At 47.7% G+C, this 21,724-nt stretch overlaps 1 protein-coding gene across 1 annotated transcript; it reads left to right on the plus strand.

Moving 5' to 3' along the window:
- Positions 1-4,929: 4,929 nt before the first annotated feature.
- Positions 4,930-13,075, plus strand: LOC144889371 (formylglycine-generating enzyme-like; the record flags this gene model as incomplete). Its single annotated transcript, XM_078769577.1, has 4 exons — positions 4,930-5,146; positions 6,474-6,644; positions 6,995-7,168; positions 12,992-13,075. Coding segments are annotated over exons 1-4 (570 nt in total), but the record flags the coding sequence as incomplete, so codon positions are not given.
- Positions 13,076-21,724: the final 8,649 nt, after the last annotated feature.

Consider the following 21,724-nt stretch of genomic DNA (forward strand, 5'->3'; position numbering starts at 1 on the left):
CGGCACATTTGAGAGCGTATTCATTTATTTCACGTTGGCAAACTATGTTGCCGCTATGTTGGCGTTAAACGATGTTTTAAAACTAATTAAAACTAATTTGCGATTCTTTCGCTTTCCTGCGCGTTTGTGCATGCTATGGCGATTTCTTTACCAAACTCCGCAAGCCGTTCGCTTTGGACCAAACCATTTCATGTAAATAGAGGGGGGGGATTGTCACCGTATTCGCAAGCCGTTCGCTTTGGACCAAACCATTTCATGTAAATAGAGGGGGGGGGATATAATTTTAGATATATATATAGTACGGGCATGCCCTAGTCTATCTATAATTCCAGTAATCTCTGTGTGTATGTATGTATGTATGTATGTATGTATGTATGTCTGTGACCGCTGTTTCTCGACAACCACGGGTCCGATATACTTTAAACTTGCCAGGTATATTGCTGGGGACCCGAGGATGTGCCTTTTCAAGGTTTCATATTAATCGGACAAGTAGTTAGCGAGCTATGTCCAAAAAACGATTCAACCAATCAGAGAGCAGCGAGCTATCACGTGTGCCGAACGTGGCGAACAGACTCTGCCTCGGACGGCACATTTGAGAGCGTATTCATTTATTTCACGTTGGCAAACTATGTTGGCGTTAAACTATGTTTTAAAACTAATTAAAACTAATTTGCGATTCTTTCGCTTTCCTGCGCGTTTGTGCACGTTATGGCGATTTCTTTACCAAACTCCGCAAGCCGTTCGCTTTGGACCAAACCATTTCATGTAAATAGAGGGGGGGGGGGGGGGATTGTCACCGTACTCGCAAGCCGTTCGCTTTGGACCAAACCATTTCATGTAAATAGAGGGGGGGGATTGTCACCGTACTCGCAAGCCGTTCGCTTTGGACCAAACCATTTCATGTAAATAGAGGGGGGGGGATATAATTTTAGATATATATATAGTACGGGCATGCCCTAGTCTATCTATAATTCCAGTAATCTCTGTGTGTGTGTGTGTGTGTGTGTGTGTGTGTGTGTGTGTGTGTGTGTGTGTTTGTCTGTGACCGCTGTTTCTCGACAACCACGGGTCCGATATACTTGAAACTTGCCAGGTATATTGCTGGGGACCCGAGGATGTGCCTTTTCAAGGTTTCATATTAATCGGAGAAGTAGTTACCGAGCTATGGCGATTTCTTTACCAAACTCCGCAAGCCGTTCGCTTTGGACCAAACCATTTCATGTAAATAGAGGGGGGGGGGGGGGGGGATTGTCACCGTACTCGCAAGCCGTTCGCTTTGGACCAAACCATTTCATGTAAATAGAGGGGGGGGATTGTCACCGTACTCGCAAGCCGTTCGCTTTGGCTTTGCGAATGGACCAAACCATTTCATGGACCAAACCATTTCATGTAAATAGAGGGGGGGGGGGATTGTCACCGTACTCGCACCCACGTACCCACGTACCCACGTACGGGCATTGCACCCACGTACGGGCATGCCCTAGTCTATCTATAATTCCAGTAATCTCTGTGTGTATGTGTGTGTGTTTGTCTGTGACCGCTGTTTCTCGACAACCACGGGTCCGATATACTTGAAACTTGCCAGGTATATTGCTGGGGACCTGAGGATGTGCCTTTTCAAGGTTTCATATTAATCGGAGAAGTAGTTACCGAGCTATGGCGATTTCTTTACCAAACTAATCACAGAACAGGTTGCGGGGTAGGCCAGCCAATCACAGAACACGTTGTTGCGTAGGCGTGGCCGATGTGAATTCGAGGCGTAGCTGGCGCCATTTGGAGGAGCTGGGAGGACTCAGTCGTGATAGAGTGAGCCTGAGTGAGTATATCAAGACAAGAACAAGATCTAGAAGGAGGTATGTACGGTGCGATTCATATAATATATTGTTTAGTTATCGTCGATGAGGAATTTGGGGTCGGAATGGGTGATCGGCCTGGGTGACTGGGTCTCGACTAGATGCTGGGCCGCACCAAGGAACGGGCACCCACGTACGGGCACGTCCTAGTCTATCTATAATTCCAGTAATCTCTGTGTGTCTGTGTGTCTGTGTGTTTGTTTGTTTGTCTGTGACCGCTGTTTCTCGACAACCACGGGTCCGATATACTTGAAACTTGCCAGGTATATTGCTGGGGACCCGAGGATGTGCCTTTTCAAGGTTTCATATTAATCGGACAAGTAGTTACCGAGCTATGGCGATTTCTTTACCAAACTCCGCAAGCCGTTCGCTTTGGACCAAACCATTTCATGTAAATAGAGGGGGGGGATTGTCACCGTACTCGCAAGCCGTTCGCTTTGGACCAAACCATTTCATGTAAATAGAGGGGGGGGATTGTCACCGTACTCGCAAGCCGTTCGCTTTGGACCAAACCATTTCTTGTAAATAGAGGGGGGGGATTGTCACCGTACTCGCAAGCCGTTCGCTTTGGCTTTGCGAATGGACCAAACCATTTCATGTAAATAGAGGGGGGGATATAATTTTAGATATATATATAGTACGGGCATGCCCTAGTAATTCTTAAATGGAAGAAGTTTGGAACAACCAGGACTCTTCCTAGAGCTGGCCGCCCGGCCAAACTGAGCAATCGGGGGAGAAGGGCCTTGGTAAGAGAGGTGACCAAGAACCTGATGGTCACTCTGGCTGAGCTCCAGAGATCCTGTGTGTAGATGGGAGAAACTTCCAGAAGGACAACCATCACTGCAACACTCCACCGATCTGGGCTTTATGGCAGAGTGGCCAGACGGAAGCCTCTCCTCAGTGAAAGACACATGAAAGCCCACAGAATCTTGTTTCTCACAGTCTGAGAGTCCTTTAGGTGCTTTTTTGCAAACTCCAAGCGGGCTTTATAAACACCGATGCATTGGTGTTTTGGGGTAGTGTCTGTCCGGGCCGTAACTTTTTTTTTACCATTTGAGGTTTGTAGTCAAATTTTCATCAAAGCATTATTATGAGGCGATGGATAAGACAAATTCATAATTTGGTCAAAAGGTCAAAGGTCAGCATCACCTAAAATCAATTTTCATCCAATTGACCTGAAATTTCAATTTACCATTTGAGTTTTGTCATCAAATTTTCAACAAAGCTTTATTTATGAGACGATGGAGAAGGCAAATTAATTTTGTCAATCGGTCAGCCTCACATATAATCGTCAAGTTTCATGTGATTCACCTGAAATTGTAAGAATTTGCATATTATTGGGCCACATAATTGGTGCACCAATGAAAAGCTGGAAGCCGATTGTTTTTTTGTCGATCTAAAGATTGAAGGTCAAGGCTGCATAAAATCGTCAATTTTCATTTTGTATTTTTGAAAACTTTTCGTCATGTTAACAATATGGAAGAAGAAGAATACGTCTGCATGTAAACTTACGCGGACGGGCGTTTGCATTTTCAGATTATTTCTTGTTTTGGACTTTCATCTATCTATAATTCCAGTAATCTCTGTGTGTATGTATGTATGTATGTATGTATGTATGTATGTATGTATGTATGTATGTATGTCTGTATGTCTGTGACCGCTGTTTCTCGACAACCACGGGTCCGATATACTTTAAACTTGCCAGGTATATTGCTGGGGACCCGAGGATGTGCCTTTTCAAGGTTTCATATTAATCGGAGAAGTAGTTACCGAGCTATGTCCAAAAAACGATTCAACCAATCAGAGAGCAGCGAGCTATCACGTGTGCCGAACGTGGCGAACAGACTCTGCCTCGGACGGCACATTTGAGAGCGTATTCATTTATTTCACGTTGGCAAACTATGTTGGCGTTAAACTATGTTTTAAAACTAATTAAAACTAATTTGCGATTCATCGTAACTGCGATTTGCGACCTTCCGGACAGTGAAGACTTCACTTCCGGCAGCCAATCACAGAACGCGTTGTTGCGTAGGCGTGGCCGATGTGAGAGCGAGCCGAGCCGAGCGCGTGCGCCATTACGGTTCGTAATTCGATTTCTTCCGGAGAAAATAATAATTTCTCGATTTCTTATGCGCATTATTTCTCCCAATTCAGTCAGAGCGAAGGGCGGAAGCGAAGAGCGTTGTTTTTTTTGTTTACGGGCGTACGGGCGGGGTAGAGCGTACGGGTCGCGTTTTTTTTTTTTTTTTTGGCAAGGAACCCACGTACGGGCATGCCCGAGTTATGAAAATACCGATTATATTGAATTCGTTGTGATCCCTTTCTAATACAATAGCATACATGGTATCAATAACAATTGTTTTAAAATATTGTTCTATTTAACCAATCGAGATATGGTTTCACTAACTGTTTTGGTAATAGCTTACTGTATACACGAAGCACAATCACCTCGTTTCACTTTACCTTTAATAGAAAATAGTTTTCCTTTTTATAAAATATTGCTGCAGTTACGGCTGATACCACACAGATACTTCCCTTCAATGTCCCAAGTGCGTTCTCTTTCATCTTATTCTCACCTCCAATTTCACTTCACTCGTTCTCAGTCCAATCTTCCTCGAGGGAAATCTGGTTTGTAATTTAGCGTTGTCATGGAAACTGCCATCATTTTCTCGTGAATGAATCGTTCTTCCTTCTTCCCTCAACGCGAATTACTTTTTCCTCACCTCTTCGAATATTTTCAATTTCGTTTCCGTGATATACTATTAATATTTCGCCTGTTAATTTTAAAAGTAATTTACACTCCATTTACGATGATTAATCCTCCTCATCGGTAAAGGATGTCCGGGTTCCTGGATTTCCGGTTTTACTTCCACTCAAAAATATTGTTCATTTTAACATACGTGTTCACGTGTTTAACATACGTGTTTAACATGTTCATAATAACATAAAATAAATACGTAAACATTGAGGTTGTCTTTCTTTTTGGTTTTTCCAACGACAATGCTGCTTTTGGTTATTCTTGCTGCGAATGACTTAAAGAACGATTTATGATTGTTAGGATTGAATCATTCTTCAATCCTACCCCTTTTCCGTGTTGAGTTGAACGCGACCTGAGTTCACGTTTCCCGCCAGCTCTGTTGTTTACCTCACTGATGTCACGGTTGAAGGCATACGATGTGTCCACTCTTCTTCACTTTCACGTGGTCACCTTCATTCTTCTCGTCCTTCTGTGGCCGAGGCGTTCTGTCCAGTCTGACCCCGCAAATCCTTCCACCTGCGGGGACGCGACGAAAGTGAATGTTGAAAGATTGTAACTTTTCTGTAATTTTTCTGTAATTAGTAAGATCGTTTAATTGCACCGAGTCAATTGTGACAGTTTCTGGCTTGTGCTCACTGCTCATGCTTAGTTCCATATATTATTGGTATTCAGTGTACTTAACGAAATGACAGCAAGTCTTCAAACGGTTCACACAATGCAGACGTCATTATTATTTAATACTGTAGTTATTATTATTTGTATACATAGTCGAGGCTCATGGAAGAGCTACAACGTTTTTACAACTTGGAGCTTTTCTCTGATGCAAATTTGGAGCTTTAATTATTTATTTTTTACTACATTTACAGTAGTGTGGACCTTGTCTGGCAAACTAAGTTACAAGTTACAAAAAGGTGTTCTTTTTGTACAAAATGTAGACAAGGTTACTGAGCCACAGGAAAAGGATCTATCCAGTAGATTGTACAACATTTCCAGATACCAAAACACTTCAATGTGTATTAATATAATCCTCATACTAAAACACCACACATACCATCTGATGGCTACTACCACAGTACCACAATGACCAATTAGGATGGCAGACGTACACAGGTACATGTACACTAAGCCACTCATGCTGACGTGCACACTGATGCGAGACTGTCACAACAACATGCATTTTAAGGCCATGTTCCCTGCTAGAGCGGGGGTTAGCCTTGCGGTCCCCATGACAATCTTCTCCATTTTGCCCTATTTTCTGCATCTCTCCTTGTTAACCCCCTTGCCCGCATTTCTTCTTCCACCATCTTTAGCCAAGTCTTTCTCGGTCTTCCCCGTCCTCTACTTCCTTCTACATTAACTTCCATCACTCTTCTCAACCAGTCACTTTCATCCTTCCTCAATACATGACCAAACCATCTCAACCTGTTCCTCTTCACAGCATCAATCACAGGCAATATTCCCATCATCTTTCGCAATTCATCATTTGTCTTCCTCTCTCTCAACGATACTCCGCACATCCATCGAACCATTCGCATTTCCACCCTTTCCAGCCTTCGTTGCTGCTCTACATTCATTACCCATGTCTCGCTCCCATAAATCATAACACTTCTCACACATACAGCATACACCTTTCCCTTCAGCTTCAGCGACACTCTCCTCCTCATCAGCACGCCACTCAGTTCCCGAAACTTCTTCCATGCACATCTCACTCGAGCAACCGTTGCCGAGTCTGATCCACCTTCTCCATTCAGCATGTCTCCGAGGATGCGAGACTGTCACAGGTCACACGAATTAAATGAGGATTAGACACGTAAATTATGATCAATGATTTGGTGTTATTCTGTTCCAACTGCATTATTTAGGGCTGCAAAGATCACAATGAAGTTTCCAGTCCCTGCGGCTGTTCGACACCTCGGCGTGCGGAGTCGCAGGAGCATGGCGGGCAGTGGGAGTCGAGTGAGGTTCGGGAAGATGAAACACTTGCAGCTGCGTCCAAATACTCAGCAGAGGCAAACCAGGGAAACCATGCTGAGGCAAGCTGTATAGAACTTACAGAAATGGTTCAGACTTCACCTGCGTACACCAGGCTTCACCTGCTTTTGTCAGACATAACCAACCAGCTCAGCCCCACTTTTATTGTATTATCGATTTTTTGTTTGTTTTCGTGATCCAAGATTCATGGAGAAGTTTGTGCAGTACATGTATCCCATCCAAGAAGAGGACATTTGGAGACAGCGTTGTACTTTTATATGAATTACAAGCATGTTGATTGACAACCTCTTGATATACAACGTGATGGAATTTAAACCTGGGTCCCCAGCACCATGAGCTCTGCTCAGATGGGAACAAACAAGTCAACCAATTTTTTTGTTTGTTTTCCCAGATGAAACACGTGCTGGAAGGAGTTTTTACCATGGGAACGGACCTACCCATAATCCCTGCGGATGGAGAGGGTCCGGCAAGGCATGTTCATGTGTCTAGCTTCTACATGGATACCCATGAGACAAGCAATGCAGAGTTTGAGGGCTTCGTTCAAGCTACCAGCTATGTGACAGAAGTACGTAATTGTTTTACTGTCATTATTATGAACCTATCAAAAATTTAATCTTTTGAAGCTAGTTTGGAGATGTGATATACTGTACTCAGCAGAGGTCTTCTCTGTGGTAAGGTCCAGGAGCTGAAGAGTCTCTAGTAAGAGGTTGATTGCAAAAGTAGATAGGATTTCAAGAGTCTTTCTGAAGGGACAGAGTAAGGACTTGAGATTTAACTATTTGCGCATGCGCAAGATTGGAGGTGACGTCTATTCAAAGCTGTCCCTGCGCGCACGCTTTAGAAGTTAAGTAATTTTTCACAATTGTGTTTTAATCGAAACCGTATCTTTCTTTCGGTGTATGTACCTATTGGGGTGTCTTTAATAGGATTCTCGGTGTTGCTTTTCATACCTGTGTACAGAATCGTCGGTTCTTTCGTATCGCGTATTCTGAGGCCTAGTGTAGTAGTAGGCTACCGTGTCCGACCTTGGCTTGAGGCTTTGTTTTTGTCTCAGTGGTTCTTCGATCGCGCTGCAATTACTTTCGGTCTCTGGTTTTCCCGGTCTTTTCACCCCATACTTCCTTGTTTTTAAATCTCCTAAAAAAAAACCCAAAAAAATATTTTCCTTCTCTGTTCTTTCCGTTGTTCGTTCTTATTTGTTCGTTCGTTCTTCGACCACGTTGTTTGTGATCACGTGATCACGTTGTTAAAATATGTTTAATCTGTCCCCTGAAGAACTGTATTCTTTAATATTCTATAACACCTTTTTCTTCTTCTTCTATAAAAGGATGCTTTCGCCTTGCTCACCAAATCTATTCATTCCAAAAAAAAATTCCATCTCTTATCGTGCATCTTTCATTCATTCCCTAAACTCTCCAGCACTCCACCCATCCTTCAGCGTCCTCAAACGTATTTTTGACTCGAATGTCTCAAGAAACTCATTTTGCAATAAATGTTCGTTTTCCAATAAACGTACACTTTTCAAAATCCAATCTCACCCCTCCCCTCCAAATCTTCCCCATCACCCCTTCCCTCCAAAACTTCCCCATCACCCCTCCCCTTCAAAACTTCCCCATCACCCCTCCCCTCCAAATCTACCCCTTTTCCCCTCCCCTCCAAATCTTCCCCATCACCCCTCCCCTTCAAAACTTCCCCATCACCCCTCCCCTCCAAATCTACCCCTTTGCCCCTCCCCTCCAAATCTTCTCTATCACCCATCTCTTTCAAATTTTACCCCTTGCCCCTCCCCTCCAAATCTTCCCCATCACCCCTTCCCTCCAAATCTTCCCCATCACCCCTCCCCTTCAAAACTTCCCCATCACCCCTCCCCTCCAAATCTACCCCTTTGCCCCTCCCCTCCAAATCTTCCCCATCACCCCTTCCCTCCAAAACTTCCCCATCACCCCTTCCCTCCAAAACTTCCCCATCACCCCTCCCCTCCAAAACTTCCCCATCACCCCTCCCCTCAAAATCTACCCCCTTGCCCCTCCCCTCCAAATCATCCCCATCACCCATCTCTTTCAAATCTTCCCCCTTGCCCCTCCCCTCCGAATCTTCCCCATCACCCATCCCTTTTAAATCTCCCCCTTGCCCCTTCCCTCCCAAACTCCCCCCACACCCCTCCCCTCCGAGACTCTCCCTCGCTCCTCCCCTCTCACCCCTCCTCCTCAAAGCGTCCTCCCCGCTTCTTCCCCCTTCCAACTTTCACCTTCATCTCCCTCAACCTTCCGCCTCACTCTTCCCCCTCCTCAAATAACACCTCACTGCGCCTCACCCAATCACCATCAAACCTTTTGTCCGCCCCATTCTTCCCTTTCTCCAAGCTATTCTGTAATCTCTGACACACCTTCAACAGCTCTCCCTACCTCTTCCTCCTCTTCCACCTCTTCCACATCTTACCCTACCGCTCCCCCCCCACCCCCTGTTCTGTATCCGATGCTCCCCCTTCCTCTTCCTTAACGGTATGGACCTCAAACATCCGGGGCCTTCACTCAAACTTGTCTGATCTCTCCATACAGGTTGCTTCTGACAAACCAGACGTGATCTGCTTAACAGAAACTTTCCTCCTTCATGATGTCTCTGATTCCTTGGTATCTCTCCCAGGTTACTCCCTCCTCCGGTATGATAGACCTGAGCCTCGTCCTGGAGGTGGGGTTGCTATCTTTATAAAAAACTGTCTTCCTCACTCGCCCTGCACTGCCCTCTCTCCACCTCACCCCCAGGAATACCTTTGGCTACGGCTTCCCCTTCGCTCCCACCTTTTGTTCATATGTGTGTTGGACCGTCCACCAAACAGTGATGACTCCATCTACATCTCGCTGTCTGATAATATGGACCAACTTCTATCGACCCATCCCAACTCTCTCTTCCTCATATGTGGTGATTTCAACTGTCACCATGCCAGTTGGCTGGGTGTGGGTACCTCTCTCACCAGCCATGGCTCTTCAGCAAAGGACTTCTGTGACTCACTGGGACTGACACAATCTGTCAATTTCCCGACCCGGATCTCAGTCAACGGAGCATCTTCTCTTCTGGACTTGGTTATGACTAACTTCCCTGAAAATGTCTGCTGCTCTTCTTCTGCTCCAATCGGTTCTTCTGATCATGTGCTTGTTAAAGTGGACATCTCTCTGACCATTCTCAGAGAGCCTCCTCAGCGTCGACGAGTCTGGCATTTCACTCAGGCCAACTGGCACGGTCTTCAAGCAGCCATCAATCATCTGGACTGGTCTCCCATCTCTACCGCCTCTGGCATCAACTCATCCTGGGAATTCTTCCAAAGTAAATTGCTCTCTCTCTCATGCACAGATTTATCCCATCTCATCTTCAGTTGTCATACCCTTCCTCCCATCCATGGTACACGGAATCTTGTGGTGAGGCTATTGCCCAGAAACAACTTGCTTTCGTCTCCTGGAAAGCAAATCCAACGGAAGGAAATCTCATTTCCTTTCACAAAGCCCGAAACAAGTGTGTGTCCACCCTCAGGAGAGCCAGGAAACAATATCTCTCCGTTCTCAGGACCGAACTCTCTTATCTGTCTCCCTCTTCCAAATCCTGGTGGCATCTGGTCAAATCTGTTTCTGGTGTTTTTTCCCCCTCCAACCCCTCCCTCACCTCAAATGGCCACACGGCTGACTCCGCACGTGAAAAAGCTGAATGCCTCAACTCTGTGTTTGCCTCTAAATCTTGTGTCCCAAACCCACCCCTCTCTGTACCCACCGTACCCAGTCGTACCCAGTTGCTCCTGGACTCTGTGTCCTTTCCTCCTGACAAGGTGGAAAAGTTTCTGTCAACCCTCGACTCTGATTCTGCAACTGGACCTGACGGCATCAGCCCACGGGTCCTAAAATCCTGTTCCTCCGCTCTTTCACTCCCTCTCTCTGTTCTCTTCACCCTCTCTTTTGCTCATGGTCATCTTCCATCTGCTTGGAAATCTGCCAACATCACCGCTTTGCACAAAAAAGGTGCAAAAACAGATCCCAGCAACTACAGACCAATCAGCCTTCTCCCAATTATCAGCAAAGTCATGGAATCCATCATTGCTTCAGATATGAAATCTTTCCTCTTCTCCAATGGCTTGATCTCTGATCATCAATTTGGTTTCAGACCTGGACACTCTACTCTGGACATGCTGCTTCTGCTTTCTCAACAATGGATGGAGGTCCTCAATACCAAACAGGAAATTAGAGCAGTCTCCCTTGACATATCACGTGCCTTCGATACGGTCTGGCACCCCGCTCTGCTCACCAAACTCTCCTCTTTTGGTATCCATGGAAATCTCCACGCATGGCTGGCGGACGTCCTCTCTAGTCGTAGTCAACGTGTGGCCCTGAATGGGTTTCTCTCATCTCCTCTTCCTGTTCAGGCTGGAGTTCCCCAAGGCAGTGTTCTGGGCCCTGTGCTTTTTCTGGTCTTCATCAATGATCTCTCTGACTCTCTTTGAAAATCCTCTCTATCTCTTTGCTGATGACTCTACTCTCTGTCGCTCCATTCTTCATCCCTCAGATCGGCAGTCTGCAGCCTCCTCACTCTCTGCAGACCTGGACAAAATCACAGACTGGGCAAACAAGTGGAACATGTCTTTCAATCCTGACAAATCTCACACTCTTACGATGTCTCTCTGAAAAGACCGACTGGACAACCCTCCCATCCACTTTCTGAATAATCCTCTCCAAGAAGTTCTGTCACTCAAGCTTTTGGGTCTCACTATCTGCCATGATCTTTCCTGGGAAAACCACATTTCAAATCTGGCCTCCAAAGCCAGTCGCCGACTGGGCATCCTCCGTCGTGCGAAGTCCTTCCTTGGCACACCTGAGCTCCTCACCACATACAAGGCTTTCATTCGCAGCTCAATGGAATACTGCTCTCCCCTCTGGGCTGGTGCTCCTGCCTCACACCTAGCTCGTCTTCACGCTGTTGAAACCAAAGCATTCAGAATCATTGGAATCTCCCGCGATGAAGCTAACTCCGAGGGCCTCTCACTCACTCACCGCAGGCAGGTTGGTGGTCTTTCCGTCTTCTACCGACTCCTCTCTGGCCTTGCCCCCCCCCCCCCAGCTCTCTCTGGGCTCTGTCCCGCAAATATTCCTACAGGTCGCACAAGATCTGCCTGCAACCCTCTTATGGTTAAACTGCCAAAATCAAGACTCTCTGCTCACCTTCACTCCTTCATTCCTCTTTTCTCCCGCATCTGGAACAAACTCCCTCACTCTCTTCAATCCCACTCCACCCTCCACGTCTTTAAAACAGCTGTTCACCACCATCTCTTATCTTCCCCCATCCAATACCTTGATCTTTTCTACCCCCGCTAATTTCACCCCAATTCCACTTTTTTGAAATACCAACTTCTGTCCTGGAAGTCCTTGGTGTTCTTGTGTTTTATACTTCTCCCTCGCCCCCCCCCCCCTTCCCACGCCTCCTCCCCCCAAGCCCTCTCCCTTCCACACATCTCCCTGCTCTCAAATGTTGTGTTTGTGTGCTTCCCCTTCTCTCCCCATCTTGTCTTCCGCTCCCTCCTTTTATATATTTTATTTGTCTGGTTGATTTGTTTGTGAAATAAATGTTAGCTCTTTCACGAGCCTCGATTCAGTATACAAAAAAAAACAAAAAAAAAACGATTGTAAAGTTAACCGGGGGGGATTAAGATCCCCAAGGTGACGAATGGCCGATCGAGCTTTACACTCCGAGGCGTTCACTCCAACTATGGCGGTGTTATTTTATATGCGCGAGGATGGAGGGCAGCAAGGCTCTTACCTGCACGGCCCGAAGGTATTTCATTAGTACCCCCCACAAAAGTAACACTATGTTTAAAGACATTCTCGGATCTAGGTGGTCATGTAGTTCCTGATCTTTCATTCGGAAAAAGGTGATGCCGCTGTGGTTTGTCGCTTTTGTTTATTGTTTCCATTATTGGTATTATTATTAATCCCCTACCTGGATCGGGACTATTAGTTTTCTCTCCATCCTTCAATCAATCCATACATCCCACCTGTGGTTTTATGCACTTTTTTCCCAAACCCTTCAATATTCCACTGAAACTTGGTACATGGCTTTATTATGACAAGTTACAGAACAAGTTGAGTTTTGGGTATTTCGCAAATTTTTCACGGAGTTATGCCCTTTTTGCTTGGAACAAGAACATTGATTGGGATCAGTAGGGTCGTGTATTGCAGGGGACAGTACTCGTAGCAAAGCAATTCTCCCACTTGTTAATATTGTTATTGTCGTGTTTAATTCCTAATTATTTTTTTTCAAACAACTTCTATTTAAGTACGAGTATATACAGTATTCAACATTTCTCATTGGCTTGAGATACTCAAAATGAATGATGTTTGGATGTTCTTCCCAGGCTGAAAAGTTTGGAGATTCCTTTGTGTTGGAATCTCAATTGAGTGATGCTGTCAAGAACAGTATCACACAAGCGGTAAGCTATGTATGTTTTGTTTTGCCTCTCCCTTATTTGGCCAACATGATCGCTGCATGAAAAATGAGTTGAAGTAGAATTACCTTTATTATATGTTATATGTGGTGGATCTTACACGAGCCTCGACTTTGTATCCAATTTTTTTTTTTTTTTTGCTATATCTGTGTGTTAACCGCACCCCTGACTTTTAACCTTTTTGCTGATAAAAAAAAGTGTGGTTAATACACGGGAAAATACAGTGTGTGTATATATATATATATATATATATATATATTGTTGCGGAGATGAGGACTGTATATTTTTTGATTGTGTGCTGTACTATTATTATTATTGTTTATTCTGCGCCCCCCCTACCTCCGGAGCTGTGTAAAGGTGAAAGGGCATCCCATAATTAGTCCACGAGCATACACGTCAGCCAAATAATAGAAATACTCCTGTTGATAGTAATCTCTTATTCTGTGTTTTAGGGTAAGGCTGTGTCTCCCATTAATTGAAGTACTCCATTGCACCAGTGAAAGAGAATAGATCCCCTTTCCTTCCCATCCCCAAAATCTCCCTTTCCTTCCCATCCCCAAAATCTCCCTTTCCTTCCCATCCCCAAAACCTCCATTTCCATATTACATCCCCTCTCGTCATTGCTGAGCCCTCGATTCTCAATCACCTCCCCTCCAATAACCGCCATTGACCATGTGCTTGAGTCGGAGAAGAAAGGCGGGTCCCCACCTCGTCAGAGAGGGGAGGAGTGATCCAGCCCCACTCGACCAACCATGAACAAGGGGTTTGGCTTGAGAGGGCAGGGAGAGAACGTTTGGGGGAGGTTCGCAAAGGTTGAGGGGCGGGGCCTATATAACCCACGGCGGGGGCGTTCCCAGAGGAGATGCACTTTGAGTTGGTCTGAGTCGGTTGCCAGAGGGAGTTGGTCGTCAAGAGAGAGTCGTGAAGAGTCAGTCAGTGGAGTCGGTGGTCAGTTGGTTGCGGTGAGGAGTCGGTGGTGAGGAGTGAGTGAACCAAGAAAGAGTTGAGGGTTTGGACCAGACGAGTCGGACAAGGCCTGGCAAAGCACGCGACGTACACAGCAGCCAAAACAGCAGCGTGGGGCCTGGCCTGAACGGCGGCTGCTAAACGCGCCGGTTGTGCTGCGGGACCCCCTTGGACCTCCCTCTCCCTCCAGCCATCCACCTCCTGCCTTTCCACCCTTCTTGTATATGTGAGTTTGTTTTGTTTGTTCTGTCCCTGGGTATTTAATTAAGTCTGTAGGTAAGCTAAAATTTGCACTGTGTCACCTGCGTCTTATGTGTTGTAAATAAACCTTGATTGCTCCTTTTTGCGTGTGTAAATAATAAATCCAATTACTCTTCTGTCCGTCTTCTCGTTTTATTCCTTTTCCTCTTGCATTTCGTCGTTTCAGTCTTTTCCCAGATTGGGCAGCTGTGGTGCGATCCGGCCAAAGTCCTGGGTGAATCGGGTGAGTCAGGGATCCTGTTAGGTCGCGGTAATACACCACCGCTCGGTCATCATAACATCTAAACCGCGATCTGTAACAATATTGTTACTGATCGCAGTTTAGATGTTATGATGACCGAGCGGTGGTATTGCCGCGACCGTTACAGGATCCCTGACTCACCCGATTCACCCAGAACTTTGGCCGTATCGCACCACAGCTGCCCAATCTGGGAAAAGACTGAAACGACGAAATGCAAGAGGAAAAGGAATAAAACGAATAGACGGACAGAAGAGTAATTGGATTTATTATTTACACAAGCAAAAAGAAAGCAGTCACGTTTATTTACAAGCACATAAGACGCAGGTGACACAGGGAAAATACTAGCTTACCTACAGACTTAATTAAATACCCAGGGACAGAACAAACAAAACAAACTCACGTATACAAGAAGGGTGGAAAGGCAGGAGGTGGATGGGTGGAGGGAGAGGAAAGGTCCAAGGGGGTCCTGCAGCTCAACCGGCGCGTTTAGCAGCCGCCGTTCCTTTTCGGCCCTGCTCCAAACCGCCGTTCAGGCCCCCCTTTCGCTGTTGGGTGTTCTTGCTGCTGCGGCCTCCGTCCTCTGCGTTCCCAGGACTTGTCTGACTCGTTGGTCCAAACCCTCAACTCTTTCTTGGTCCCTCACTCTTTACCACCGACTCCTCACCGCAACCAACGCAACCACTTGACCACCACCTCTACTGACTGACTCTTCACCACTCTCCACTTGACGACCGACTCTCAACCAACTCAGACCAACTCTCCACTCACTTCCGTTCGCGCCTTTTATAGCGCCTCCAGCGATTTAGCCGCCGGCGTTTTGGACACGCCCATCGGAGTGCTCACCTCGGCCCTGGTTGGTAGCGCGACCCTCGGGCTCCGCCCTTGATGACGACGGGCGGGCACGCCCCTCTTCGACGAGGTGGAGACACGCCTTTCTTCCCGACTCGAGCACATGGTCAATGGTGGTTTTTGGAGGGGAGGTGATTGGGAATCGAGGGCTCAGCAATGACGAGAGGGGATGTAATATGGAAATGGAGGTTTTGGGGATGGGAAGGAAAGGGAGATTTTGGGGATGGGAAGGAAAGGGGATCTATTCTCTTTCACTGGTGCAATGGAGTACTTCAATTAATGGGAGACACAGCCTTACCCTAAAACACAGAATAAGAGATAACTACCAACAGGGGTATTCTATTACTTGGCTGATGTGTATGCTCGTGGACTAATTATGGGATGCCCTTTCACCTTTACACAGCTCCGGAGGTAGGGGGGCGCAGAATAAACAATAATAATAATAGTACAGCACACAATCAAAAAATATACAGTCCTCATCTCCGCAACACTGCACCCTCCTCCTCTTAGGCACGGCCCGGGCCTACAACTTTTACTTTTAGTGTGACACGTAGGTGTAGTTCCCTCTACTTTTAACCTGACCCTGAGTGCGACATAAATAAATGTGTCCCGCTGCTCCATTGCACCCTGCCTAACAGACTTACGCCCACAGTTAACCGAATTGCGGAATGGTCTTCAAACTATACACTGACGGTGGGAAGCATTATTTACAATGACGCTATTTTTATTTACAAAACTAACCCAGGACCTGTAATTGTTCTTTCTGGGGGGGAGACAGTCTGCTCTGCATCGACGCACCATTAAAGCACCCAAAAACGCACCAATACACACCCAAGCACCAATCGGTGCAGTCACCATAGTTCATCAGTGTTCCATAAAAATAAAATCAACAAGCCCTAACCCTGCAGGTGATCTCTTGCTCTTCGGCTCCCTCTGCTGGTTATTATTATTTTCCTGGTGTTGTCATCTTCCCTTGCTGGCGGCCTATTTGCAATAAAAGAATGCACCTAACGTGTCCGTTTTTATTTTATTTATGGCCCACAGGGGCCGACTACGTGTGGTTCACCTGTGGGGCATCGGTGCCCTGTGGCCAAGGTCCGCCAGCAAGATTTCGGGCCCTCATGGCCGGTTCCAGCAGAGGGGCCATGCCCCAACCCATGGGGTCCATAAGTGGTGCTCGGCCACAGGCATGTGGTCCATAATGTGGTGCATCGATGCAGACAGCTGGTTCTGGGAATTTCGGGCGCACAATGGCCGACCCACGCACGCTCCCCTCGGCACCCAGTGGCGCACAGGTCATGTGGGAGACAAAAGGGGAAAGACAATTGAGCGAGGGGTAAGGTCACAAGGGTACACATCAATAAGGCAATGCAAGGCGAAATGCGTACGGAGGGCGAAGTGAGAAAGCTCGTCCCTACCGTACGTCACCCCCCTGTCACCTACCCTACCCTTGCCCTTACCCCATATGTACAAAAATCTACACATTTACAAATTCGTCACTACTGTCACGTCTTCCCCATATTTCCCCTATACCAAATTCGTCTCCACAATCCCTCTACTTCAAAATTTGCCATCACCAAATTCATCATCAATCCTCATAAGGAGGCAGAGATGGAACATCAAAGCACAATGTCACACCCACGTCATGATACGTCTCACAATCCAAACATTTGCACAGTAAAAAATAATTAAACATGGCATGGTGCGGAGTACCTGTCACCTCAGGTGAGTGGATGCAGATGGTGCGAGGAGACTTCATCCTAACTACTTCCTAAATGACATTAACACACTTTACACTACCCGGGGTCTCTCCCTGCCAATCCATTGGCCAACTTACACTATGGGTTCTAAAAACCAATTCCCATTGACCAAACTGTGGTGCTTCTCAATTTGGGGTCTCACTCCCCCGATTCATCTCCCGGTGCCTCGCACAATTTCTGGGCTGCGACGTGTAGCTCTCCCAGCAGGTCTACCCACCTGCACACCTCCACCACTGCAGTTGCCACCCGAGCTTACCTAGCTCCTCACCCTAACCTAACTAACTGGGGCAGGCCCTCTCCTGGCTCTGTCACCCCCTGGTGCCCTCTGGCACTGGGCTACCCGGGTCCGTCCTCCGGATCCTCGGGCCCCATCCACAACTACCGGCTCCAAGAGCCCACCTGCGGCCTCACCTGGCCGACATCCTCACAGTGGTGGAGTGCCCAAACCAACTACACACACTAACAGGCTACACGCCCAGCCATTTCCACAACACTAATGCACCCATCCAAATACCATTCTTTCACCTCGCACCACAGATGCCAATATCCAACCACAATTTACCTGTACCCTCTACCTAACACTTACACTACCCGCCCCGGGTATCCGTGATGGGGGTCCACTCTTCCCCCATTCACACCTTCGCACCATCCACTCCACTCCACAATTTCCACCATACTCACTCCACGACCATCCATTCCAATACTCCATACCATTTATTCCATACACCTGTCCTCCATTCACCTGTCGTTGCACACCTGTGCAATCATACCTGGTGCCACCTGCACCCTCCTCCTCTTCCTGGACCAGTTGGTCAACACAACACACATCACCATCACTCACTCATACACTGCTCCACACACCTGTTCAGTTGCACACCTGTGCAATCACACCTGTTCAATCCTCAAACACACGGCATCATCTCATCTAACTACTCCCCTCTGAAACTTGCGCTTCCCAGTCGTCCCTTTAAACTATTGCGCTCCCTCGTCATTATAATCCACACTAATCTACCTGCGTCCCCACTACAGGTATCATTGTCACTAACTAACCTTAACGTTACCTAATGTCAATCTTCTAGGTCCCTACACACAATATAACCTAACCCACCCGGGCTAGTTTTCACTGCCATAAACCCCATAATCTATAGCGCATTTGCCCCACTTGTGAGGGATGGTGGATTTGCCATCCCACCACATCTGGGGTCTCTCTATCAATTTTGCTCGTCCAAATTCCAACCAATTCAAAAATTTTCCATTTACTGCCAATTCTACCCACTATTATAAATTTCATATCAAATCACTACCATCATCATCACAGTCCACTATATCCTAGCCTCGGTGCGTCATGACATCATTAAACTCGGTTCGTAAAGCCGAGCAATGAATTCGGGTGGTTTGGTCGCCTGCAGGTTGAATCCGTCCGGCTTTCGGTTCAAGGGAGGTGGTTTGGTTGGACCGAGGCTCCACGCACCATCTCGGCGCGGCACCTTGCGGTCCCGGGCCCGATGGCTCAATCTCCCTCGGTCGGAACCCCGTCCCCACGAGGGGGCACCGTTCCGCTTCCTCCCACTCGCCCTCGAACCGGACCGGTCGCCTCGCCCGACAAAGCCCGGACTCGACCGTGCGGGGCGGGGCCAAGCCCGAATCGGCAACGACGCTTCGAAGAGAAGCGACGCAGCATCGACCCGCGCCGGGCCTCGCACCCAACAAAGCACCCCTCGCACCGAGTGCTCGCATCGGCTATCCGTCGCCCTAACCGCTAACCCGGTTACCGTCGATGCTTTACTTGCATGCTTACAAGCATACGCTACCCCTTTCACCCTCACAAAACCTGGCGTTCCAACGCCGTCCGTACATTCCACCAACGCTCTCCCTGTTACACACCACACCTCTCGCGCACACTCTTGCGCACACTTTGGTCCACACCTCTCCTCCGTTACGTCCTCCGTAACACTCACCATGGGCGTGCACTCTTGCATCCACCCACTAACGCGCTCACATGGGCTCTCCCACACCCGCGCCACAACCAACTCAGGTGTGCTTCCTCGCACACGTTCCACCACCACCTTACTCTCCGTGTCACACTTCGTACACCCCGACGTGCATTCTCGCTCGCACTCGGTTTCACACTCGCGCTCCGATGTGCCCTCTCGCACCTGCGCCATCACCAACTCACTATTCGTGTCACACTCCGTACACCCCGACGTGCATTCTCGCTCGCACTCGGTTTCACTCCCACACTTTATAGCACACCCACTCGCCGACGCACACTTTTTTCTCCCACGCGTGCCATTTCCACTCACACGGGACCCTTCACCAACGCCCGGATGCTTCCTCGATCCCAAGCGCGCGACAATTCTTTTGTCGCTAAACATCATCTTACAAAATCTCCCAGCACAATACACAACAGCACGACTCACCTGGGGGATCCTTTTTCCTCCCTGCACCAAAACCTGCAAATCTTTCTACGGATTAGCAAGTACGGCATCAGGATGTGCATTTAGACTTTGAGCAATTTCCATTCCTTCCTCCGATTGTTGCTCTTTTAACTTTAAGTCCCCGGTCTCTCCAATTTCAACTATACCCATAATTTCTTTGTTCACCTCGACGACCGTTGGCTTTAATAAAATTCCCTCTACCTCATCGGTCGCCGGCTTTTCCAAACCCCGGGTCGCGATTTCTACCCCGGTCATTGTACCCGCGCTTTCCTCCGCTTCGCTCAACCAGCGCTTTTCGACTCGCGTTACCTCCTCGTGCACCCCTGGGACCCTTTCGCCCAACTTGCGGTCTATGTCTTTCTGTATTCTTTTTGCCGTGGCGTTCATTTGCTCCTGAAATCCAACCGGGTTGTACCTTGCTTTGTGCCTCATTTTTCCCATGTCTATCCCCTGGGTAGCCATCATTGCATCAAATCCCTTACTGTCACCCATCAGAGAGGCACCGAAATGCATCATCCAAACGCCCCAGTCCATTGGCACTGCGGGTCCGGCTACCGCGCGCTCGTGCGAGGCGCCTTTTTGCGCGCCTGAAACCTCGTGCGCGAGAGCGCCATTTTGTGCACCTGATACCCCCTCAACCACACCTTCTTTACTCTCCTCCACCCTTTCCTCCACATACATTTCCCCGAGGTCCTGGGTCGATTCTACCCCGTCTATCTCTCCCACCGACATCCCGTCGCCTTGACCAGCCATGGCGCGATTTCAAAATTCGGGTTTTGCTTTAAAACAAAACAAATTTCGTCCGCTCCAAATTTTGACCAAATTTTTTTCTAGATGTTTTAAAAATTTGGTTCGGGCCCCGAATCTCACTCCCAGACACCAATTGTTACTTAATAACACAATTGGTGTTCCAAAATTTGGGCCTAACAAATTTAGTCCCAGGTCCGAATCCAACTCCTGACAACCAATTGTTACTCATCGCGGTTTAGATGTTATGATGACCGAGCGGTGGTATTGCCGCGACCGTTACAGGATCCCTGACTCACCCGATTCACCCAGAACTTTGGCCGTATCGCACCACAGCTGCCCAATCTGGGAAAAGACTGAAACGACGAAATGTAAGAGGAAAAGGAATAAAACGAATAGACGGACAGAAGAGTAATTGGATTTATTATTTACACAAGCAAAAAGAAAGCAGTCACGTTTATTTACAAGCACATAAGACGCAGGTGACACAGGGAAAATACTAGCTTACCTACAGACTTAATTAAATACCCAGGGACAGAACAAACAAAACAAACTCACGTATACAAGAAGGGTGGAAAGGCAGCAGGTGGATGGGTGGAGGGAGAGGAAAGGTCCAAGGGGGTCCTGCAGCTCAACCGGCGCGTTTAGCAGCCGCCGTTCCTTTTCGGCCCTGCTCCAAACCGCCGTTCAGGCCCCCCTTTGGCTGTTGGGTGTTCTTGCTGCTGCGGCCTCCGTCCTCTGCGTTCCCAGGACTTGTCTGACTCGTTGGTCCAAACCCTCAACTCTTTCTTGGTCCCTCACTCTTTACCACCGACTCCTCACCGCAACCAACGCAACCACTTGACCACCACCTCTACTGACTGACTCTTCACCACTCTCCACTTGACGACCGACTCTCAACCAACTCAGACCAACTCTCCACTCACTTCCGTTCGCGCCTTTTATAGCGCCTCCAGCGATTTAGCCGCCGGCGTTTTGGACACGCCCATCGGGGTGCTCACCTCGGCCCTGGTTGGTCGCGCGACCCTCGGGCTCCGCCCTTGATGACGACGGGCGGGCACGCCCCTCTTCGACGAGGTGGAGACACGCCTTTCTTCCCGACTCGAGCACATGGTCAATGGTGGTTTTTGGAGGGGAGGTGATTGAGAATCGAGGGCTCAGCAATGACGAGAGGGGATGTAATATGGAAATGGAGGTTTTGGGGATGGGAAGGAAAGGGAGATTTTGGGGATGGGAAGGAAAGGGAATCTATTCTCTTTCACTGGTGCAATGGAGTACTTCAATTAATGGGAGACACAGCCTTACCCTAAAACACAGAATAAGAGATAACTACCAACAGGGGTATTCTATTACTTGGCTGATGTGTCTGCTCGTGGACTAA

This window comes from Myxine glutinosa, unplaced genomic scaffold (genome assembly GCF_964187855.1).
Source record: "Myxine glutinosa unplaced genomic scaffold, kmMyxGlut1.1 SCAFFOLD_3176, whole genome shotgun sequence".
NCBI classification, from domain to species: domain Eukaryota; kingdom Metazoa; phylum Chordata; class Myxini; order Myxiniformes; family Myxinidae; genus Myxine; species Myxine glutinosa.